The sequence below is a fragment of the Amblyomma maculatum genome, chromosome 1 (genome assembly GCF_055883805.1).
Source record: "Amblyomma maculatum isolate TAMU_Amacu chromosome 1, ASM5588380v1, whole genome shotgun sequence".
Lineage (NCBI taxonomy): Eukaryota > Metazoa > Arthropoda > Arachnida > Ixodida > Ixodidae > Amblyomma > Amblyomma maculatum.
In genome coordinates, this window is record NC_139344.1 from 105,405,489 (window position 1) to 105,431,701 (window position 26,213).

At 45.8% G+C, this 26,213-nt stretch overlaps 1 protein-coding gene across 2 annotated transcripts in view; it reads left to right on the top strand.

The window, feature by feature from the left end:
* The window catches only part of LOC146203423 (high-affinity choline transporter 1-like), a 78,211-nt gene that overhangs the window by 33,832 nt on the left and 18,166 nt on the right, over positions 1-26,213 (top strand). For both annotated transcript variants that reach the window (XM_084588759.1, XM_084588760.1), the window contains 2 exons: positions 5,032-5,184; positions 6,565-6,694. In XM_084588759.1, the coding sequence (XP_084444885.1) occupies positions 5,032-5,184; positions 6,565-6,694 (283 nt within the window). The remainder of the gene's footprint in view (positions 1-5,031; positions 5,185-6,564; positions 6,695-26,213) is intronic.

Below are 26,213 nucleotides of genomic sequence, written 5' to 3' on the forward strand. Positions count from 1 at the left end.
GCATGAGAACAAATGCTTATAACGTTGTGCGCTTTTGCCTTTTGGAGTGGAAAATCCACTTCCCGCATGCAGCGCTCATGTCGCTCCACACCAGCGACCACCCTGCAGATGTTGTGCGCCATTTCATATTTGGACATACTAAAAAAAATCACGAAATAAAGAGATAGTGTAACCATGACCTAAATCATTGTAGCTGTGCATTCAAAAGTGAGACAGATGCTGCGCTTTCTTTTCCCAAAAACTAATTTAAATGAAAAATAGGAAAAAAACAAAACAAAAAATCTCGCGGAATGAATAAGCTACCGCGTCTATACTCTTAAGGCGAATCTTCAGAGTCTTCCCAATTCAAACCGTGTACAACTTTGCTGAACCATGCAACTGTGAGCGTTCCTTTGTTAACGAAAATTCAGACAGCGTTACATAGCAATAAGAATTGCTTCAGCGCGTTTTCACAGGAAGATAGTTTGCACCCTTAAACGTACTATTTACCCTGTTATAGTAGTACCCTGTTTCTGACCAGATCTAACGAGGATGAGAAAAAAAAAAATTGGGGGCTACTTAAGCTCCGCCTTTATGGTCGTAGTCCGCGATATTAATGGCTCCCATCTCAGGTCCTCACCCGGATCATCGTTCACGTATAAACAGTCGCAAGGTGTCCATTTGTGTGAAAGACCACCCGACTCCTGTAGATATCTACAAAGCCTCGCATTAACCAAGCCGCACGAACGTGCCTGCATGGGCTAAGATTAGCGTGCATTACTCATCGCTAAAGGGTCCTGGAGGATCACATTTTCGGCTCACCCACCCATTCGAGAGCATAAGCGGCCGAGTTTGGCAGCTCCTTCCATGTCATACGGTCTCATGATGCCGCACAACCCGCCTATCGATGCGGCCATATATGTCACCTACAATGCCATCTGACAGAGGCATGCCCGTGATTTTTAGCTAACAACGCTGACAAAACTAGATTTTCAGCAGAACCGAGCCTTTCGTGCGTTAGTGTGGAGAACAATATTAACATCACGCATACAATATCGCGTCATCCGCAGGTTTCTGACGTGGCCCACCAGTGAGGGGCCACCGTGAGGAAGGCTGCCATCAAAGTGTTCTACTTGACTTGTCGATTTTCATTCATTTATACCAGTTCTTATTGTCTTCGCTTCGAAAAGAATGAACCGAGAATTCTTGCTGTCATGTCCGCCGGTTAGCGAAAGATCACTGTTCCGTGAATGCGAGAGCAGTTTAGGTTTCAGGTAACTTGCTTTCAACGAGCATATTCAAAAGGAAAAAAAAAAATGCTCAAATTAGCCATGCACAGACATTACGCAATGGTTAACCCACACGTCTTTTAAAATTAACTTAGACTTTCGCATGATTTAATCGAAGTGTAGAAAAAAAATATGCATGGCTTGCACGGCCGGACACAAAATGACAAATCTTGGTTCCATCTCAGCCTTTTAACGGCCAACCACACCAAATGATGTAAAAAGTGTCGGAATTCAGGGGAGTGCGTCATTGAGCATTTAGCATGAGCAACGTCCGAGGGCGGACAACCACTCTGACCGCACAACGCCGCATGCAGCGCATATTGGCTGTCGAACACAGTTCGCGAACATGTTTTGATCAGAAACCACATGCCGCGGGTGAAGCTCTTAGTGTGTTCATAGTGCGGTTGCCTCAAGGTCGCAGAAAGCCTCGTCTTCTGTTTCAGTCGCTTTTGCTCCCCAATGGCTGCTAATTTATGTTCCTCTCATCTTACCTCATCTTTTCCTTCTAGCACGTGTAAGCCGCTAGCAGGTAAATACTGGTCAGCTCTATAGATTCACCATTATTATTCCATATGGCACTATATAAAGCACCAGGACGACGTGCCCCGTGGATACCGACTGCCGATGTCCAAGGGCCAGCAGTACTGTAAAGAAAAACAGTTTTTCCCTGTAGCCCTAAGGCTGCGCTGAATCAAAATCGGCTTTCTAATTTTATGCCAAAATTTCCGTGGTGACTAAGGTCACCTTGTCTGGTGGATATACCGATGACTGGTGCGCTGCTTGTAGGTGAAATAACTTGCAGGCGAAGAAATTTGCCGTCAGAAGAACGCCTATTCGCGCTTATGTAGAACAGCCGTATACGATTACAAATATCCTTGGTCGAAGTAGCGGACCGTCTGTATTTCACCGTGCTAAAGGACGCAGTGCCCCGCATATATCGAATTGGTGCTCCTTGTGCAGCTCTCAACAACATACGCCGCGCTCGTGGCCAGCCCGAGCGCCTATAGCTGGCAGCTGAGTAGCAGGAACCAGAGTATCGATGAACTCTGGCAAGAGCCAAATAACCCTTCTCCGTGCAAATTAGCGGTTAAAAAGAGCCAAGTTCCCCGCCTCAACTGGACCCGATGCTCGCTGCCTCTCGGAAGGTATCCGAAGCCATCGCTGCCGCGGCCTATGCTTTCGACGTGGCGCATCCTTTGTAGTTTGTGTAGGCTAGCGTAAACAAGTCAGAAGTGACGGTGCGCACGGAAGAGACAAATCATAAATGAGAGTCTGGGGCCGTTGCTTTGTTTTTTTACGCAATATCCCTGACAAAGCTGAAGATACGACAAAGCCTCGAACCCTGCAGACTACTCAAAAGATTCCAGGTCACGGGGTCTGCTTTTGAGGAGTATAGTGATGCATTTAGGATACCTTCGAAACTCAAAACATGTGACGTTGCAGAAAGAGTACCATTCTCATCTTAGGGAGCGTTGGTAGCGCCGCAGATGTCTTATGTTTCGGAATATATACTGCCGAAAAGCAGAGCCTGTGGCCTGGAGAAACTTTGACTCTTTCTATAAACAGTGAAAAAAAAAAAAAAAAAAAAAAAAAAAAAAAAAAAAAAAAAAGGAGACGAAGTTCATACGAGGTTTCCATAGCCAAAAACAAGTGCAAAGAGCACGCAGAATTCACGACCTCTGCGAATAGCTCACAAATATAAGTAGCTGAAGCGCATAAGAATGCGCAGTGAATTCTTTTTTTTTTTTTTTTGAAGTGAAAATTAAATGTGCAATCTTCTCCGCGCTATAATACTGGAGCTCCTGTTGAAACCCATATAAATGTTAATGTGTCGCCGAAACCTGACGCATACCCACGGCGGGGGCAGGTGAGGGAGAAGGGGTATACAGATTCAGAGCCTAATATTAGCGAGGTGTAGTTAAAAGAACTAAAAAGGAGCGTAAATTTCCCAACGAAAGCTAACACAACCGTAAAGGCAGCTGAGAATAAGAATAACGGAGAAAATATGTGCAGTAAAAAAAAAAAAAAAGACTGAAGCGCGAATGCTGCTTTTAACTGCGGAGCCTTTCTAAGGTTTCTTACTTCTTCCTCTTCAGCGTCTTGTTCTTTCAAGCCCACCTTATAACTACTATGGATAACTCACCCGCCTATACATATTGGCCGCACATGTAATGTATACAGTGGTTTATAAAAACATTAACACCCTTTGATGTTATCCGAGTTAGTCTCATTGTCATCCAGAGGCAGTGTCCGCCAGCCGACCAAAGAATAAAAATGCATCGACACCGGAAGGACGAAAATGTACGCTGATAAAACATTCCTATCATTTAATAAAAGGGCGAAAAGGAAGAGCTGCAGTTAAATGCAAGAAATTACTAGATCAGAACCTTGATTATAGATTAAAAAAAAAAAAAAAAAGGACTGTCGTCGCACCACATGACGTTTAAAAGGGTAACAAAAAAAAAGAAAAAAAATTGTGTTTTGTTTTCTCAGCGTGTATAATACTTTCCAGCGAGTTTAAAGCACAGGCTGGCAATGGAACGCTTTAAATATAACTCAGTATTAGTCGGCGATCCTTCAGCATTTCTATTCACACACAAATCGACATTGTGTGACGTGCCAAATATATCTACGCATGTTGACGCAATAATTGAGAGGCTGCTTACCGGCACGTGACCAGTGGACGAATTTCCTGCGGTAGTGATTTCTGAACCCACGAGATACACTAGCGAGTCGAATGGGATGTCATACAGGAAGCTTGGCTGGGGCAAACGAAAGTTGCAGTAAAAAATATGCGCTAAGCATGAAATGCTTTTAACCCTTTTATGCGCGCCGCAGCCAGAACGAAGGAAAACATGGAGGCGAACTTGAACTTTAGCGAAACTTCCATTTCGTCTCCTGGTGCCTACATGCTGCGCTGCCACCGGAGCAGTGCATGCATCAACAACAGCGTCTGTAGAACGTGCTACGCCGGTTAATGCACGTATACACATGTGCCGTGCAGCTCATCGCAGCGTCGCACTGAAAATATCGGCGCGTCGAAGCAATGTGCCGACACTACATACTGCGCGAGCCTACACGGGACGAAGAGACAAATAGACATCGTATGAAGCAGTCTCTACAAACCGCCATATAATAAGATAATAAGTGACATATAATAAGCCCAATAATTAACCTCTGCGCAGAGGGTGGGGCGCGTTCCTGCTGGCCGGCATGTTCATCAGGAGGACGGAACGGCTGCGAAGTCGAACCTGCTCTGTCGCCTAGATGGAAGCTTTTCTCTGTTGGCATTGGGGCGCCGGAAGACTGGTCGGTTCACGATGCCACCTCGAACGTCGCTCGTGACCCCGCTGACACCTTTTCTTAGTCCGCACTCATTCGAGACACCCTTGTGGGCCAGTTTGAGCCAGTTTGCTTCAAAGAGATGACTGTTCGCTCCCTCGGCTTGTGGATCCGGTTGTCGGCACACGGGTCCATTAAATTAGGGAGCATTGGTCCCTGACACACGCCTGGTGTCGTAGCCTTTTTTTTTTCTCTCACGTCTTCGGTGTCTCACAAAGGGAAGATGCCGCCAATAATAGTGGCGCTCTTTGAGTCAGATATGACATCGTCACAGCAACCACGTTGGCGTTTATTGCTCCAGCAACAAACTGTGTTATTCCGTTTACTGCTTTTGTTTTCAAGCCACGAATAGCATAAAATATCTCTCCAGAGTGAGAGGATTCAGACACGAAATGACGATGTATGAATGTCGACTGCGCAGTGGGTATGCGTGCCCTTCACGCTGCTGAACGAGCACGCGAATCCCATCTGGTCGGTGCCGAAAGAGGAGCTGCTGGGTTCCGTGGCCACGAATGAGATACCAAGCTACGTGGACAACTTGCTTCTGCTCATATTCGGCGGCATCCCCTGGCAGGTACGATAGGTACAAAATGAAAGTAGACCTAGTATTGTTTCATTATTGTTTAAACCTCTCGATTTGGCAGTCGCAGAAGCTTTCGTGACGCGCAGCTCTTGTTTTTCGAGAATTAAGTCGCCGAAAGAAATGTAAAACTATAGAGTACATTCCTAGCCAACGTCTACTCATGATTGCTATGCATGTCTACTGCGCTTACATTGTAAGATAAAACAATTACGCAGTTATATTTAGTACGACATTTTAATGATAGCATCACAGCATCACTGACATGCACACATTCGAGAACACTTGTCCATAGCGCTGGAGCGGTGCTTTGGAGCGTATTTAATTAGAACAATATGTGCGCACTGAGCACCGGAAAACATATATTAAAACTATGCGGGCACGACCGTTATCAAAAAAGAAAAACATAACTTTTATAAAATTTCGCTTCGTTTGATCCGAGGCAGACCGAGAAGTGCGCGCTCCATGACAAGTGTGATCGACTTTGTGGTACTTTTCGCCCTTTAAAGAAAGATTTATAACATTTTATTCAAAATCATTACAAAAGAGAGTGGCGGCATAGAAAAAAAAATTACGGAGGCATGAAAAGCACGTAACCAAGCAATAAAAACAGGAGTGTGATCGTAAGCTAGTACAGGTTGCAGCAGAAAAGGTGGCATAACGAATTGGGAAAAAGAAATATGGCTAAGCAGAATCTTGTCTACCGTTGTTCGCGCTGTTTTGCAATTATGAACAATTATGATTAGGAAAAAGAACCGGAGCTGTAATTAACGCAACTCCTTGTGGGAGGAAGTTCCAGACAGCTGACGTGCGCTTGATGAACTAACAAAAGAAATAGGTACAAAAGATAGTGTAAACATTGCGATCGTGATCGATGTGCGATGAGATATAAAATGAACGAGTGATGAACATACAATTTAAATTCGGGATGATAGATTTTATGAAATAAGCAGAACCGACAGATATTTATGGGGTTGAAGAAGTGAAAGTGATATAATTTTTTTTTTTTTTTCATAGCTGACACAGCTTGTGCGCTTGTAGTACCAAGTTGTTCAGATACCTGCCGAATACATTTCCTTCTTTGCCGTATGAAATTGACTACTCCTTACCAATAACATTCTCAGCTATATCCTTGCTTCTGCAGTCTTTGCATGGTTTGTTCTCGCTCCTTCTTGCATGCATGCGTGATGAACACATTGGTCGAACTCCGAACGTCTATCCTTGCGCGCCGCTTCGTCTGTGTTTCGGTATTCTGGCTCTCAATACCAAACAATATTCATCGCCGCCTTCCGAGTGAATGCTCTCAAACACGGCATTCTTGTGTGTCCCCTCCCCGCCCCATTGCCACCCCCCTTTCCGATTATTTTTTCGCAGGATTACTTCCAAAGGATACTGTCGACCAAGAGCGAGTTCCGCGCTAAGGCACTGTGTTTCGTGGGATTCGTGGGCACCTTGGTGATGGCAGTGCCGCCCATACTCATTGGCGTCGCCGTCAAAGCAACAAGTGCGTAACCAAGGTTCGCCGATTCGGTTCGCTACCTGCTTCGCATTTTTACCCGATTGTTGTCGGCTGCTCTATGTCTTCAGCCAAGGGAGTCCTTTCCTTGAACGTTAGCTGACTGCGTTCATTTGCAAGTCCCGAGTTATTCCTGGGTCGTGCCGCACTTTTCGTGGATCGACCCTTGACCTCGGATATAGCGAATACGTGACTTCGGTTATACTGAACACACACGCATACACGTGGCATCGGATAAAACGAATAGGTGACCTCGATCGGCTATAGCGGAAATGCTCGTATAACATGTGGCACCTGGCTGCTTACACGGCCGGGCCCTGATTCATCAATGATTTGTGTGACTTAACGAGGACGCATGATATCAGGAAGTTGGGAGGAACTGCTAACTACGTTTTTTTTGAGGTGGGAAGTCAGCATAAAGATCAACCTTGCAGATTTTGCAGATGCGCTTGTGTGGCGAGTCAGCCACGCCACCCCTAGGCAACACAGGCATGTTTATTTTATATATATATATATATATATATATATATATATATATATATATATATATATATATATATATATATATATATATATATATATATATATATATATATTGAAGGCTCCGCCTTCTAGAATACGTGTCCGGGAGCGATGGTCTCGCCCGACGAGTGAAAAACCAAGTCTTTTTTTAAAAAACACCGGTTTATTCCGGATCAGCAGAAAAGTATAAAATGAAAAAAAAATACAGCATTGGTCAAAACTGCGCTGAAAACATGCCGTCGAAGTGCGCGACAATGGACTATGCAGAATAAAACGGAACAAGGGTCATGGCTTCACCGCGGCAACACAAAACACACTGCGGCGCGGATAGGGCGAGTAATAGGGCCAAAGCGTTGATCACGGTACAAAAACATTGCTACTCGCGTGGCAGCACTCACGCTAATACTCTTAAGGCATTCTTGTAGGCACCGCTTCAGTCTTCGTCTGGCAGACCCCGCTCCGTCGTCCGCGTACATCCCGCCGGCCTGGGACGCTGCCTGGCCGCCCTTCGCTGGCCGGCCGCCCGGCGAAAAAGCCCCGAGCCATGCTTCCGACGCGCTTAGCTATACCCTCGGCTACTTCCGCCATGCCCTCGGTCCTCGCGCCGATAACATGCCGCCCCCGCTTCAGGCACCTCGCTCATGCGTACTCGCGCTGCCCGGGCGGAAACAGGAAAAAGCGCGCGCGGTTTGAAACACTAAAAGTGCTAAAAGGGGCTGTGGGGCCCCACAATATATATATATATATATATATATATATATATATATATATATATATATATATATATATATATATATATATATTTATTTATATATTTATATATATATGAAGGAAAGAAGCCAACAGTCGGCGAGGCCAAGGAAAGCTTTGGGGATGGTACTTTGTCTTTTTTTAAATGTTTACTTGGATAATTACAGAAATTAGTAATGTAATCTGTTTAGGGAAAAGATAATTAAACACAAAGCAGAAGAAAAAACAACGTGCCGATGGTGGAAACCGAACCCACGACCTCCGAATATCGCGTCCGGTACTCTTCCAATTGAGCTACATCGGCCGCTGTCCCCCCTGCTACTTGCTTGGGTATTTAAGTTGTCTGTATACGAACCATGAGAGTGTTCACCAGCGCCACCCTCAACCATAGCGGCGGACGTGGAACGTCCTTTGTTACCGCCAGCGTCACGTAGAACGTGATCTTGAGCGATGGCGAATACTGTGCTAGAACCCTCTTACGCTACCTATGGCTTCAAGACTACCAGAACCGAGACCCCCGTAAGCTACAAGCAGATCAATTTGGGCCCCGGACGCGATATTCGGAGGTTGTGGGTTCGGTTCCCACCATCGGCACGTTGTTTTTTCTTCTACTTTGTGTTTAATTATCTTTCCCCTAAACAGATTACATTACCAATTTCTGTAATTATCCAAGTAAACATTAAAAAAAAGACAAAGTACTATCCCCAACGCTTTCCTTGACCTCGCCGACTGTTGGCTCCTTTCCTTCATGTATTATAACGAGCACCCTAATTTCCCCTAAATTGATCTGCTTGTAGCTTGCTCTCGGTTCTGGCAGTCTTGAAGTCATAGGTAGCGTAAGAGGGTTCTAGCACAGCATTCGCCCTGGCTCAAGATCACGTTCTACGTGATGCTGGCGGTAACAAAGGACGTTCCACGTCCGCCGCTATGGTTGAGGGTGGCGCTGGTGAACACTCTCAAGGTTCGTATACAGACAACTTAAATACCCAAGCAAGTAGCAGGGGGGACAGCGGCCGATGTAGCTCAGTTGGAAGGGCAACGGACGCGATATTCGGAGGTCGTGGGTTCGGTTCCCACCATCGGCACGTTGTTTTTTCTTCTGCTTTGTGTTTAATTACCTTTCCCTTAAACGGATTACATTACTAGTTTCTGTAATTATCCAAGAAACCCTATTGCAAAAACCAGCGTCTCCAGTGCGAAACCAGTAAGATTTTCGCGCTGGTTTTGCACTGGATCTGCTGGGCACGCTGGAGGTCTGCGATATTCACTGGAGCAGTAACGGGAAGACACTGGCTGCACTGGTGCGATGGAAGAAAAACGCTGGGATTAGCCTTTTTACGCTGGGTGAGTCGCTGGCATCCGCGATGCACTGGGAGAAGCGCTGTATGTGCGCTGGGGCCGCACTGGTCCCAGTGCCCCAGTATAGCCGGTGCGGCCTGCGGCGTCAGCCAGAGTAGCATCCCTCAGGGGCCAACAGGGCAACAGCGTACTTTCAATCGGCCATCGGGGGGCATATGAAAAATATGGTTCAAGCAAGCGCTTTTTGCTGCGAAGTCGTTGCGCATTTGTAAGAAAACAAAGGCAGTATCTTTTTTCTAGAGTTTCAATGTTTCGATAGGTCGTTTCGAGCGTTTCGAGAGAGACAACGACCGCCGCGCCTCGATCTCATGACACACTGGCGATTAACGCACAACTAAAGCTGGAATTGAATAATGTGGGCTACCATGCATAACCAACTTCACAGCTGATCTTAAAGGCACTCTAACACAATTATTACTGCCAGAATGTTCAATGCGGGCTCAATCGCAGGCTAGCGTAGCCTGCACCACGGCCCAGTATAAAAAGCAGAAAGAAAAACTAAAACCAGGTAGAGAGTAGTTTACAGAGCGATGGGCCCATGAGAGAAAAAGCAACAACATACAGCGCTTGTAATACATAATATTTGGCGTGTTTCTCAAGCTTTTGCGCTCCTTCTTACTCTGCATATCAAGCAGCCGAGCCCTCGGTCATCGCAACGCTTCCCGCAATGTTTACATACCAATAAGGTTTAGTTACACGCAATTAGGGTCATCGCTGCGGCGCTTGCCGGTATTGAAGCTCGGTCGCACTTTTTTCCTTGAAGGCTTCTACTAAAGCTCCGTGTTCAGCGAAAATTACGCCCACGTTAGCAGAGCACCACCCAAGAGCCGGCGTTGGTAAATTTGCCAGCGATGTCAAACTCCACATGTTAAAATGATTCCAGTGCACAAAATAGCCGGCATAGGCACCCAGAACATTAGTTGCAAGTTGTGAGAGCAGACAGCAAGCTAAAATGATCAAGAAGTTGCAATTGTTAGAGCGGTAGCAATGGCCTGTAGATTGCGAAACATGAAGTCCCAACCTTATAAATGCGGGTCATAACATAAAATGCAGAAATATTTCAAGAAGACCCAGTTCTCGTGGTTAGCGTGCTGAGATAGTGATTGATATGTACCTAGGGACGTAGTTCGAGGCGCGCGTGGTGCACTATTTTTTTTTTACTTTTTTAAGGTTTTTTTATGTACCTAACTTGTTTCGTTACTTTTTACTTTTTAATTTTTATCCCACGCCTTTTTTTCTCCGGGCGAACAGTGCCGCCAGTGCGGAGCGTCCCAGCATGCAGCGTCCCAGTGCGCCCAGTTTCCAGCGTCATACTGGGACTATAATCAGGTATGGCGCTGGAGCGCTGGCACCCAGTGGCACTGGTTTTTGCAATAGGGAAACATTCAAAAAAAAAAAAAAAGACAAAGTAACATCCCCAACGCTTTCCTTGGCCTCGCCGACTGTTGGCTTCTTTCCTTTATGTATTATAACGAGCACCCTCATTTCCCCTAAATTGATCTGCTTGTAGCTTACGGGGGTCTCGGTTTTGGCAGTTTTGAAGCCATACGTAGCGTAAGAGTGTTCTAGCACAGCATTCGCCCTCGCTCAAGATCACGTTCTACGTGACGCTGGCGGTAACACAGCACGTTCCACGTCCGCCGCTATGGTTGAGGGTGGCGCTGGTGAACACTCTCAAGGTTCGTATACAGACAACTTAAATACCCAAGCAAGTAGCAGGGGGGACAGCGGCTGATGTAGCTCAGTTGAAGAGAACCGGACGCGATATTCGGAGGTCGTGGGTTCGGTTCCCACCATCGGCACCTTGTTTTTTCTTCTACTTTGTGCTTAATTATCTTTCCCCTAAACAGATTACACTACTAATTTCTGTAATTATCCAAGTAAACATTCAAAAAAAGGACAAAGTACCATCCCCAACGCTTTCCTTGGCCTCGCCGACTGTGGGCTTCTTTCCTTCATGTATTATAACGAGCACCCTCATTTCCCCGAAATTGATATCTCTCTCTCTCTGTCTCTCTCTCTCTCTCTATGTGTGTGTGTGTGTGTGTGTGTGTGTGTGTGTGTGTGTGTGTGTGTGTGTGTGTGAACATAATTTACAGCGAGGTTTATTGCATGGTGCACAGCCAGTAAAATCGGGACGGGTGGTTTTTAGTACGCCTGATTATAGCTCAGGGCGGGAGAGAGTCTGAGTAGGTTAAAACCAAGTTAGTTTGCTGTTTCGAGACAGGATGGTTTGTTGAATAACGTAATGACTCGCGGTCAAGTGCGTCTGTGCGTTTAAAGGCATCATCGATTAACTTTGCGGGATATTTTTGTTTTGTTAGAACGCGTCGAAGTCCTTCACAATTCCCGTAGAAGCCAGATTATTTGGAACATAGCTTTTTAAAACGAACGGCCTGACTGTGTGGGATACTGGTTCTGCAATGCTTACATGGCTGCTGTTACAGTGAAGATACTGTTGGCCGTCAGTAGGTTTCCTAAAAGTCAAGTAGTTACTTTTTCACCGTTAAGCGACACTGTCACATAAGAAAACTAATTTTTGAAGCCGAGTACGAGTGCGTGAAAGTGATTGATGGATGAAAATTATTGAAACCTGCAATAAACGCGTTGTTGCTCGCCGTGCTGCCAGATTATAAAAATATATCGTCAATACAGCGTAAGAACGGTTTTAACGGACGAATATCAAGGCACCCCATGAGGACATATTTCGGTACCCATTGAAGTACCACTAAATTGAATTCTTTCTGCTGCGTTAATCAAGATGGTCCATTGGCCTTGCTGCGCAGAGGGTACCGTCGCTACGTGGTGGGTGGAGCAGTCGGTGGCATGGACGCCTCGTTGACTGAAGCGACTCAGGAAGAAGGCCACCACGCTGTCGGCTACGGCGTTGCTCCTTCGGTGGGTTCGGACCCTTACGGGGGCTGGTTCGAGATGTTGCTCTCTGGGGCGTCACAGGTCGGAGAGATGCTGAGGGTTCAAGGTTGCAGGCTGTGCCGGTTGGAAGGCCATTCGGACTGGTCTCGTCCAGTTGCTGGTAGCTCACGCACTTGCGCCACGACGTAGTCACGGAAGCAGTTTGCATTCAGTGGCTGCCTAGAATAGCAACACCTTCGAAACTAGGGTGCAAACCGTCGGCAGCAAGAATTCGGCTGGAAGGAAGCCATTCCAGTCCGTGGTCAAGGTAGAAAACGAGCCTTGACCAGTGGCAGTACTCCCTCAGTAGGCTGTTTAAAAGGCACGCCTGTCTCTTGCAGTGGTACACCAAAGCTTCATTGCGATTTCGACGGCGGCGATCTCCTCTTGGTAGGATGAGACTTACATATATTCGCTTGATGCTCGGTCGTTCCTTTGAAATGAAGTCAAACAGGCTCCGGTACTTTTCGAAGGTGGTATGGCCTGTGCTCGAGGTGAGGTCGTTGGTTCCAACGTGCAGGATCAAGATCTTCAAAGATATTCGTTGCTCGTGGCACAAAGTCTAATTGGGCAAGAACGTCGCTTATTACGGCACCGGACTGACACACAAACGCAGGCGCCCCTACTTGCTGTGGGTCAAAGTGCTTGTTAACATACCGGATTTGGGAGTCGCCTATCACTACAGTGGTCGCTGGGGAAACGAGAAATTTCCAGTCGATGGTCTTCACCAACGTCTTCCCTGAGCCCATCGTGGAATACAGAAAAAAAAAAAGGGAGATTCTTTGGGCTTGATTGATAACACGTTCAAAAAAAAAAAAAAAAAGTCACATGTGGTTAAGAAAAGAATGCATTGACTTTTCGGCCGCAGGACCAGCCTTTGTCGGAAGAAACTAGGTTACAGGCAGCGTCCTATATTTATACGCTAGATGCTAGATCTATCAGTATCAGTATTGATGTAGGCGACCATCTAATAATAAACTAAAACTAATATAGGCAACACTCATGCAGTCGCATATGCGTCATGATCCAGATTAAAACTGGTTCAAAATAACAAGAAAATAATAACACGTGGTGGCGCGACATTATCGAGAATCCTACGGAGCCCACGCGTGCGCAAAAGTGCATCACCATTCATCGAGGTAGAAAGCATACCAAGGCACGTGGCTAAACTGCGGACAATGAGGTTGTCACAATATTTACACACTAAAAAAACCAAAACAAAAAAATATCAGAGAGAGAGAAGAGAGAGAGAACGGAGTAATAAGATACAGTCATTTCCCTGCTGATCTTTAGAAGTTGCAGAATTCAAAAATAGTGTTATTAAAATAGACAAATTAGGTTTCCTACGCTTACGTTAATACTTGACGATACAGCCTTAAAGTTGTGAATTAAAAATGATTCTCTGACTTGGCGGTCGTATATAGTGCAATCAAAAACTAGATTCCAAGATAGTGATTATTTGATCAAATTAATGACCCTGAATGCTTACATGCTTGGACAGTGGTAGGCTGGGTATGTACCATGCGCCTTGTGATTGTTAAAACGCAATCTAAAATACGTCGCAGTCTGCCCTATATATATATACTGAAGCTGGCAGGCGGAACAATCAAGCAGGTAAATTACATTGGCAGTGTCACAAGTGAAGTTGCCTTTATATATATATATATATATATATATATATATATATATATATATATATATATAGGCCCTGTGCAAGGTCTTCTACAACAATATATATATATATATATATTGTTGTAGAAGACCTTGCACAATATATATATATATATATATATATATATATATATATATATATATATATATATATATATATATATATATATATATTGTTGTAGAAGACCTTGCACAGGGCGATATGTCGTCAACAGTCAATAGAACGTTCTGCGATCAGTCGTGAGACGTGTCAGCACACGTACGAGCGTCGAAGCGAGCTTCGTTGTCATTTTCTTTCCTGCCCGTCACGCGCGTTGAACATGCTTGTCGTCGTTCTCTTCAGCAATAGGCGCTGAACATATCAGAGCCCAATACCTTTTTTACAACTTCCCCCGGGCGAAAAGACGCCATCCTGGCGGCTCATGGCGATGTGACGATGGCCGGATCGTAGTAAGGTTTCAGGCGGTTACTGTGTACTATTTCACGATTTCGGCGACGGTGGTCAGTGGATGGCGTTCTTCCCGATCCGGCAAAATTACGCGCTGTGGCAGAATTTCCCAAGCCAACTAATGTGAAAGAACTCCGCAGCTTCGTCGGCCTCTGCTCGTACTTCCACCGCTTCGTTCACAATTTCGCCACAATCATCAACCCTCTCACCAAGCTTCTCACTCCGCCACCTTCTGACGACTCCGCCAATCCTGCGTCATTTCGACCCTTCTTCTCCCACGGAAATCCACACTGATGCCAGCGGCGTCGGCCTCGCCGCAGTACTTGCTCAGCGGAAGTCTGGCTTTGATGAGTACGTTGTCGCTTACGCAAGTCGGACCCTAACAAAATCTGAAGCAAACTATTCCGTCACTGAGAAAGAGTGTCTCGCTATTCTCTGGGCAATATCAAAATTTCGCCCCTACTTGGCCGTTCTTTTGATGTCGTCACCGATCATCACTCCCTCTGCTGGCTGTCTTCTTTGAAAGATCCTTCTGGTCGACTGGCCCGTTGGGCTCTGAGGCTCCAAGAATACGACATTAACGTCATCTATCGCTCTGGCCGTAAACATGCCGATGCTGAGCTCTCTCACGTTCTCCCTTGCCGTCTGAAGCCGCTCCTGCTATATCCGTTCTACATCCCACCGACATGCCCACCGATATGACTTACGAGCAACGCAAATACGCATGGATCGCTTCACTCCTGGATTTTTTATCTAGCCGCGCTTCACGACCTCCTTGCCGCGCTCTCCGTCGCCAGTCTCACCATTTCGCCATCAGAGACGAGCTCCTCTACCGTAGGAATTATCTTCCGGATGGTAGAAAGTGGCTGCTTGTAATTCCGACCCATCTACGCTCCGTGATTTGCTCCCATTACCAGCAATCCCCTCAACCTGGAGTTTCGCAGCCGAGCTTTGCCTACCACTTCCGCAATGCCTGAGACCGCCAGCCAACCGCCAACCCCATCGCCTGTCATCTGTCCCGGTGCAGCGCGTCAGCGCGACCCAGCCATCTTCAGCGGCACCGATGACACGAATGTAGAAGACTGGTTGGCGTCGTATGAACGCGTAAGTGCGTACAACAAGTGGGACGACACCGTAAAGCTCACAAACGTCATTTCCTATTTGAGCGACGTTGCCAATCTATGGTTTCGCAACTTTGAGAGTGACATTTCTACCTGGACGGCTCTCAAGACCAGCCTGACCGACGTTTTTGGCCGTCCCGCAATACGTAAGCTTCGCGCCGAGCAACGCTTGCGAAGTCGGGCACAACAAAGCGGCGAAAACTTCACCAGTTTCATAGAAGATGTCGTAGACCTCTGCAAGCGCGTAAACCCTACCATGAGCGACGCCGAGAAGATCGGACACATTATGGAAGGCATTGACGATGACGCCTTCCAGATGCTCGTCGCCAAAAACCCCCAAACTGTGTCCGACGTTATCAGCTTCTGCCAAAGCTTCGATGAGCTGCGCAAGAGGCAGCTTTCCACACGACGTGCTGGCCTTCAGCAGGCCACTCTTTCCAGCTTGGCTCTCTCCGGGGACAGTGCCCAGGACCAGCAGCCGCTAATTCAGCACATTCAGCAGTTTGTTCGTGAGGAAGTCGCACGCCAGCTTTCCTTGTCCATCTTCACTTGCCCGCCAGCACCTGCGCCTGCGCCGCCGCTCACTCCCACTCTTCAGCGTGTCATACAAGAGCAGGTCGCTGAGGTTCTGCCTTCACCTCCTCAGCAGCCGTTGGTGGCGGCTCCTCTGGCGTACGCTGATGTTTTGGTGCGGCCACCACCCCCCGTCGCCCCTGTGTACAGCCGGCCTCCCCTCCTATACGAGCCTCACGGAAATCAGCAACCTCAGCAACCTACAATCCTCCCTTATCGTCCGGTTCTCCGCCGTCGACCACAGCCACACCCTTCCAACCCCTGGCGCACACAAGACAACCGACCTATCTGCTACGCCTGTGGATTCGCCGGCCATGTGGCTCGTTTGTGCCGCAATCCTGGCCCTCGTCCCTACGACTATACACGTGAGCCGATGTACAATCTTCCTCCGTCCCCCTCGCCTGTGTTCCCTGAGCCTCCTCCGCAGTCCTCTTCAGGTTACGATCGCCGCTCCCACCACTCGCCTTCTCCTGGCCGTCGTTCCCGATCTCCGATGCTCCGCCGCCAATCAGCCGTTAACACGGAAAACTAACGGCCGCAGTTTCGGAGGCAAGAACTGCGCCATCAGGGACCAACTCAAGACCTGTTCACGTACCGGCCAACATTATTACCATATTCATCGAGGGAGTTCCTGTCGAAGCACTTGTAGACACTGGCGCAGCCGTTTCTGTTCTTAATTACGCCCTCTGTCGCAAACTCAAAAAGGTGATGACGCCGCTTCCTGCAATTTCTCATCGCACAGCCAGCGCTCAGGACATTCGACCATTAGCCGCCTGCACCGCCCGCCTTGTCATCGACGACGTTCAATACACAATAGAATTCCTCGTCCTCGCCCGCTCATCACACGACCTTATCCTTGGTTGGGACTTCCTCTCCAATCATAACGCCATAATAGACTGCGCCCGTGCTCAACTTGACTTATCACCCCTCAGTGACACTTTTTTCGACACACCCGCTGCTGCTGCCGCTACCGTGCACGTCGCAGAGGACACCGACGTTCCGCCTTTCTCCTCAGTGCTTGTGCCTCTTTATTGTGCTGCTCTTTCCGACGCCACTGTTATCTACACACCTTCGTTAAGATGCGCTGACCAAAAATCCGTGTTGCTACCCCATGCTGTGCTGACAATTGTTCGCAACTCAAGTGCTATTTTTGTTTGTAACCCGTGCCCCTGCCCTACCACTCTACTTCGCGGCCAGTCACTGGGTAGTGTTGCTTTGCTCGATTCCACGCTCACCTATCCCTTCGGCGATACCATCGCCGGCCTTCACATCAGCGCCATAACACCTATTCCTGTCGCCACTCCATCATGCCTCGAAGTTTTCCACCGGTCCATCGACGCTGGCCTGACGCCCTTACAACGAGCCCAGCTTGTCGCCATCCTACAACGTTTCGCGGCTTCGTTCGATTCCCAGCAACCTTCGTTGGGGCGCACGACTACCGTTACTCATCGTATTGATACCCAGCACCTCCACCACTTGTTGTAGAAGACCTTGCACAGGGCGATATGTCGTCAACAGTCAATAGAACGTTCTGCGATCGGTCGTGAGACGTGTCAGCACACGTTGTTGTTGTTGTTGTTGTCCAAATAACTTATGGCACATACCCACAGAGGGGGATCGGCCAAGAATTGGGTAGCAAAGAATTTTTTTTTTTTAATATACTTGCATAAAAAGAAATATATATATATATATTAATAATAATTTGAGGGGTAGAGGAAACGAAACAAAATGGGAAATAAGTGAAATATAATATGAAAAGTGGTAACACTCACGGGAGATTGACACTATATTTGTAGGACAAGTGATGTTTAAATATTTAGCAAGGAAAACGATTTGAGTGCAGTAAAAAATTTTGCATGGCGGTAAAAATAGACCTGTGACTGTGCCCAAGGATGGTGGCGCCAAATGATAACAATGTCGGGCTGCTTAAACTAAGGCCCAGCTGTTGCAATGGCCTTTCCATCAACTCTTTTCTCAGCGTAGTAAAGCGGCGGCAAAGCAATAAAAAGTGATCTAATGTTTCTTGTTCACCGCAAAATGCGCAGACGGGAGACATTGCCAAACCAGACCTGTGAAGATAGAAATTTAAAGGTGGGATGCGGCATCGCAGCCTTGTTAGTGAAATCTCAAGTTGCCGTGAATGACATAATTTTCTATTCCAAGAATAATTTAGATGCAGGTAGTCCTCAGATCTTAAAAGATGTCCGTTTTTCATATTTAATAGAACGTTTCTTCGAAACCTCGCTGCGGTGATGTACGCGGTCGCCGGAAGGATAGATAATACGGGGCCATTAAGGGACTCTTTTGCTAAATTGTCAGCATATTCATTTAAATCCACATTGCTGTGGCCTGGTACCCATACCATATGTACAATTTTCAAATGTTTTGGGATCAGGGAGACAAAGGTTTTTACTATTGCAGAATCCACCGACGAAGAGAGAGATGAACACAAGGATAGAGAGTCGGAAATTACTGCCACTTTAGAAAAAGAGGAGTCTAATTTACGTAGAGCGAGTACCACCGCCAGAAACTCCGCCTCAAAAATTGGGGTGAAGTCCGGAAGCCGGACAGAAAAAGACCAGTCTAAATGTGGACAATATATACCCACTCCCGCCTTTTCATTACTTTGAGATGCGTCAGTAGCTACAACTAAACTAGCAGAAAGACTTCTTAAATGATCTTCTAATAATCCGTTTAGAATAACGGATGATAAGTTTTTAGCATTATTCGGGAATATGTCGTCAAAGACAATTTTAATAGATGAACCGATGGTTTGTATGGGTAGAATACTAGGAAGGGAAACATTTAAGGGGTCCAGCAAATTTTTGACCATAACAACCTGCGGGGTGTGAAATTTAGACCAATGGACACCGAAAAAGGAGGTCGGTTGACAGCAAAAAATAGACATAGATCGGTGAAACTCTGATTCATATATCCTTAAGTACGTCTGAACGGTTAGAATTTGTAATCTATATATCAAGGGTGGAATCCGGGCTTCAAGGTAGAGCACATTGTTGGCAACAAATTTTGGAAGTCCCATACACAAACGAAGCGCTTCTCGCTCCAAAAGAACAAGCGGTCGAATTTTATAAGCTGCTGATCCAGAAAACAAGACTGAACCGAACTCTAAAATTGGACGCACATACATAACATAAATCATTAAAAGGACATCTCTCCGCATTCCAGACCTAGGACGACTAATTCGGCGCAACATGCCCACGGCCCGAGCCCCTTTTGTAGCAATATGGTTAATGTGGGGCTGCCATGAAAGGTTATCATCATAAGTGACCCCTAAATACTTTAATGATTTAACCTGTGGTATTATTTGTTGCTGATACATTACAGACAGACTTACAGAATCTTTTATATTAAATACGAGGACTGCGCTTTTGTTGACATTTAATGTGAGACGCAAGCCACACAACCAATTCTCAATAGAGTTTAGGTACGTTTGCAAGTGGAGATGAAGGGATTGAATATCCGATGCAGTTGCAAAAAACGCAATATCATCAGCATATACGTAAGTGCGAACGTCATGATTAACAGGTATTGAGCTGAGTAGTATATTGAAAAGGACTGGTGAAAGGACTGCTCCTTGCGGCACTCCCCTGGCTTGCTTATATCTGCCAGAATGGACGCCATTTAATGCACAGTAAAACTCTCGGTTTTGGAGGAATTCGGATATCCAGGCTACTAAATAATGTGGAAACTGAAGAGATTTTAATTTTTGCAATAGAATGCTATGCTCAACGCTATCATAGGCCTTGGCTATATCTAGCGTTATCAAGGCAGCGTGCATTTTTTGGCGCCGCGCTAGAAGAACTCGACTCTCGAGATCAGCATGCGCATTCCAGATGGAACAGTTTTGACGGAAACCAATTTGGCAAGGACTGAGGATATTTTCTTTATTTATGAATTCCGAAACACGTATAAGTATGACTCTTTCAATTAATTTTACAATGTTTGATGTTAATGCAATTGGTCTTATATTATCAATAGACAAGGCACCGCCTTTATTCTTAAGTAAAGGAATTATTTTGGCAAGTTTCCATTCTGGGTGTATCCAAGCATGTTTAATGGAATAATTTACTAGCTCTAATAACGTCTGAGGTGACTCGTCAAAAAGAATTTTTAACATTTTTGAAGTTACTTTATCAGGACCGGGAGCAGCGGCTGGTAATCTCATAACTATTGGAGTAAGCTCAGAAACGGAAATTTGAGGATCATAATTAACAGGTTCCATTGGCATTACAGATATCGAGCCCGAAGGTAGTGCAGACGAGAAACGTTTCTCCAGTCCTTTGGCAATTTTTTCAATTGTGTCTATTGCTTCATGGGGAGTCAAAATAAAGGAATGTAGATTTTGTGCTTGCGGAATCTTTTTCCGCGAGCGTAAAAAACCAAAAAGTGCAGTTCGATTGCCTGATTTAGAGAGGAAATCAAAATGCTTTGCATCATACTCGTCCTTCGCTTTTGCAACTGTACGTTTAAATGTAGCTGCAATGAACTTGTAATCCTGCCAGTTTTTCGGGCACTGGTTGTGGAGAAGCTTTTTCCATGCCGCCTTTCTACGTCTGTAATCTCGGGAACAATCAGCATTCCACCAAACAGCTGAAGTATTCACCTTTGAGCTCCGTACCAAGATCTCAGACTTCTTACGGCAATCCTCAATCACCGAGCATAAGCGTTTTGATTTTTGTTCTTCATCCGTGTTAGTCAATGATTCAAGATTAGAGCGTAACGTTGACTGAAAATTATTATAGTTGATAAATGACCTCAACTGAGAAGTCGCTGGAGTTACAGGGTGATTAACCTCAAACGCAATCGGTATGTGGTCACTAGAGGTGCCACAATCAAGTGTTGACCAATTATTAACGAAGAGACTGGGAGAGGTAAAAGTTAAATCTAACACAGATTTACTGTGTTTTCTTATAAAAGTGGCCGAACCCGAATTTCTACAGGAAAAGTTATTATTTGTTACCCAATCCCAAAGACGCTTGCCACAACTATCTGTCTTGTAGCCCCATGACACATGATGCGAATTAAAATCACCAGCCAGAAGAACTGAGTTTCGACAATTAACTAATAGCAGATCTAGAGGTTTTGTATCTTGTACACCGCTAGGGAAATAAGCATTCACTAATGAAAACGGACAGTGCCCTGGAATTTCAAAGTCTAGGGCCAATAACTCACAATCTATAGAAGATAACTGGAAAGAAATCCTAGCCCTGTGACAGAATTTTGTACAGACAAATATAATTAAACCTCCTCCTTTTGATTGGCGATCTTGTCTGAATGAATTATAATTTTGTAAATAGAAATGCTTTTCAGCTGTTAGCCAAGTTTCTTGCAAAATAATTTTGTAAATAGAAATGCTTTTCAGCTGTTAGCCAAGTTTCTTGCAAAATAATTATATGGGGATTATATTGAGAAGAAATGTAAACTAAATCTGTTGAAGCTGTTAGAATTGAACGACAGTTCCACTGGATAACTCTTAGTGCCCCTATGATTGTGGAATCTTGGCAGCCGCAACTGCCTGCCCCAAAATATTATCCTTTGGCTTTAATGTATGCTGATGTTTATTTGATTTTGGTTGGGACCGCGGAGAAGAATGATTGGACATGGGAGACCCACACCGTTTTAAAATTCTTACATCTGATTCTACCATCTCTGCGTCATTAATGTTTTCATCGTCATCTAGAGGAGCAACCCTGTTAGGCGAAGCAACAGCAGTGCTTTCAAGCGGTTGAGAGCTTTCAGAGGGCATATTTGCTATGAAAGGGGCTGTTCCTGATTGCAGGGCTTGCGTTAGCTGAACTGCCAGAACGTTAGAAAAACACTCTGTGACAGTAGAAACTATTCGGTCGACCATTTTAGTCATTGATGATTCCACTGCAGTCATTATTGCCTTTGAGATTGATGCATCCAGAGGCACACCTGATCGGGCTGATACACCTGCATAACCGTGTAATCGTTCCTTAACCTCTGTTAAAGCGTCACGACGCGAACAGCGTTTTCTATCTATTACCTCTAGAATTTGCAGCTCCTGTTTTCGAGATGGACACTCCATGGAGTTTGCAGCGTGGGCTCCACCGCAAAGGCAGCATTTATCGTTTTGTTGTGAACAAGATGACGAATGATGACCATCGCCACATTTGGAACACCGCACGGAGGACTTACAACCACGAGCACTGTGACCATATCGCCAGCAATTAGTGCACTGCAATGGCTTAGATTTAAGAGGATCCACACGGAAGATCAATGGCCATGCTTTTATCTCTGACGGGCATGAAGTTCCCGCAAATGTGGCAATCACCGACTCTGTTGGTACCCGCGTATTATTAACCTCCCGGCTGCAACGATACACCGCTACCACACCAGCCGCCGAAAGAAGGTCGAGGGTCTCAGCTGGAGTTAAAGAAGAGTCTACTCCTCGGACTAATCCCTTTGTGCATGCAAGATGAGTAGGGATAAAGCTGCTCACCTGAAGTGATCCAAATGATTTGCATTTAAGCAGATCCTTCGCGCAATTGAGATCTGGAGATCGGCACAGTATCCCGCCGCGCCCAAACTGCCTCACTTCTGTGATTGAGTCATACAGGGTAGAGGCTGCCTGGAGAGCAGCTCGAACAGTCTCAGGGTTATTCATTTTAATAAATCCGCCATCCTTGGGCACTAGCGCCACAGGAATGTTTGGAACGCCAGATCGTTGGAACGCTTCCAGAGGTAGATCTTGAGGAGTAATGAAAGCCGACCAGGGGGAGCGCCCCTGGCCGGGAGACTGCGTAGACATCACTTTACAGTTACAATCTCTCTGCGAGCGTTATCAACACGGTGAAAAGCGCAAATGCGCAGGGGAAAACAGAAAAAGAGGACTAGCCGCCCAATACTTAGCCGAATCACGCCTTCTGCTCGTAGCGTAGACAGCCGATCAGGCAGGCCTGCTTCCAACGATGCGGTACGTCGTGGCTTCCCGTCACTTCTTTTTGCTGATCTGCGTAGACTAGACACGTACGAGCGTCGAAGCGAGCTTCGTTGTCGTTTTCTTTCCTGCCCGTCACGCACGTTGAACATGCTTGTCGTCGTTCTCTTCAGCAATAGGAGGCGCTGAACATATCAGAGCCCAATACCTGTTTTACAATATATATATATATATATATATATATATATATATAGGGGGAAATGAGGGTGCTCTTTATAATACATGAAGGAAAGAAGCCAACAGTCGGCGAGGCCAAGGAAGGCATTGGGGATGGTACTTTGTCTTTTTTTTAATTTTTAATTGGATAATCACAGAAATTAGTAATGTAGTCTGTTCAGGGGAAAGATAATTAAACACAAAGTAGAAGAGAAAACAACGTGCCGATGGTGGGAACCGAACCCACGACCTCCGAATATCGCGTCCGGTGCTCTTCCAACTGAGCTACATCGGCCGCTGTCCGCCCTGCTACTTTCTTGGGTATTTATGTTGTCTGTATACGAACCTTGAGACACGGCCGGTCTCGGCGCGCGCTCTTTCTTACGGCCTTCTCAATCGCCGCGGGAACAATGGGAATGTTTCTCCTTGAGTTGCGCTCTCCGCCACCGCAAGGGGCGCGACCTGCTCACTATTCGCTCCGCGTCTGCTTCAGCGGCGGCGGGTGGCTTTTGCCTGGTTTCGCGCTGTCGCTCGCGAGTTTCGTGGTTAGTGCAGCCCCGAAATTAAAGAACACAGAAAGTAGATGATGCAGCGGCATGTCGTCAACGTACTCTACACACGTGAACGGATATAAAAAAACACTGTCGTTCAGCAAACGCTCGCCAAGCATGGCATACATCGCGGCATGGTAGCTACTTTTGTCCATTTTAGTCCGAATTTTTCCCAAGCCTGTACAAGAATAGGAACAAAAAAAAAACTGAATGAGAAGTGATCACATCGAAGCTTCTTCAAGGCTAACATGACAGCAACTCGTCTGCTACAGCAAAACCGTCTTTAGCGCTAGATGCGAAACCATTCATGCAACACCGAAGATGAAAATAATTTCATAAAAATGTAATGTAAATTGCAGAATGCTTGCATGATATAAGAGATTAGTATAACAGTCAAAGTAAACGTTGTAGGGTTGAGTTTTAAATGTTATTACGGTATTATACACATTATTTTAATTTTGCAAATAAACATTGTTTCAATAAAATTTTTACATATTAAGCTTGTTATGAAAGCACTAAAAAGTGGTTTGATATTCATGACACCACTTGTGCTCGAAGTGGTAAAAAGAGGCCAATAAATGATGAAGGTGATACTCGATGTAATGACTTACAAATGAGTTCACCTGCTATATCGAAAGTATGCAAGTAACTTTAAAGCTTTAAAGAAGGACACTTTCACTGAAGACTCATTTCAAGCCCTATATAGCGACCCATTGAGGCTCTCTCCGGGAAAGTAATGACATATGCTAGATGCGAGGGCCGTAACAGCTAGCGGCACATGACTACATTGTCAAGACAGACGTTTCATCTGAGAGAAAAATCAAAGCACTGAAGGAAGTGATGGCATCTCCTACCATCCCATTTCCCACTGTCACATATTCCGGTTTACCTTACGCCGCTGAATATATCGTTTAGCTAATCAACTTCGGGTGTGACGCTTGCTCTATTCTTCTTGAAACTAGCGAAAGAAGCAGCCCCATGTAGTACGCTCTTCTACGAGGACAATATTCTAGTGGACTGCATTATCCGAAACCAGAGCTTGTTGCCCCATTGGACAAGCTTTTTTTTTTAGAAAAAGCTGCCGTGCACCTACTATACACACAAATGTTCTCGAAGTACTTAAGATCCTGATTCAGTCAGCATTTCAGAATTCAACACTGAGTTGCCCGAAAGGAATTGACAACAGATATGTTATTAGGTCCGCTTCTTTGATATTTGAAACATTTCTCAGAATTCTTCTTCTCAATTAATTATACCAGGAAAGTGACAGAGAAGACCGAGAGGCCAACTCATGTGCACAAGCCGTGCAGGAAGATTTTGAGACTGAATTTTCCAGACGCAGGTCGCGTTTTGATGAATTGATGAACAAATAGTGCAATGTGTAACTTTGAAGGACAATTTTTTTATTGTTTGCCACTCTTTTCGATTCTGCTTAACTGTTTATGCTGATTTCCTTGATTAAAAGTAGTCGCGAGACTACATATACATCTTCGGTCTTTCAACTGACTGATATGTTTTGAACGAAGCTATAGAACAGCCCACTCCACTCGACAAGTGAAATTTTTACTATATGAGTAAATTTTTGTTCTTTACTCTGAATCTGAGACGCCCCATGAATTTTTGCCCGTGCCTCTTCTAATCTAAACGAAAATGGTAGTGGTTGACAGAATCTCCACCCAACAGTTCACCATGCACTCACGTCAGGTCGCCCTACACCTGCTTAAAACATTCAAAGGCACATTGCATAGCCTGGTAAATTTAGTTTTGTACAAAACGTAGGGGCAAAAAATGTTGAAGTGTACCCGAAGCTTCATTCGACCGTGCACGGCCGCACTGACGAAGGAGCGCACGCGTGAGCGGATTGTTGGCTGTATTTTATTCCTCGTACACGATAAATATTCGATGTTGATTACGGATTTTGTATAAACCATAAGGGGCGAAATGTCAGTACCTGCCGGTTGCAACTGACGCGGGCGAAGCTAAAAGCGAGCGCGCGTTTCCCTTGCGCGTGAACGGCTGTAGCGGAGGAGCAGCAGTGGGGCGGTGGCGACCCTACCGAGGCGCGGCGGGCGGTAGAAACAGACCCCATTGGAGAGGCCGTAAGAGAAGAGAAGAGCTCTCTCCCTCGAGACCGGCCGTGCTTGAGAGTGTTCACCAGCGCCACCCTCAACCATAGCGGCGGACGTAGAACGTGCTTTGTTACCGCCAGCGTCACGTAGAACGTGATCAAGAGCGAGGGCGAAAGCTGTGCTAGAACCCTTTTACGCTACCTATGACCTCAAGACTGCCAGAACCGAGACCCCCGTAAGCTACAAGCAGATAAATTAAGGGGAAATGAGGGTGCTCGTTATAATACATGAAGGAAAGAAGCCAACAGTCGGCGAGGCCAAGGAAAGCGTTAGGGATGTACTTTGTGTCTTTCTTTTTTTTTTTAATGTAGCAAGAAAATAGCAGGGGGGAC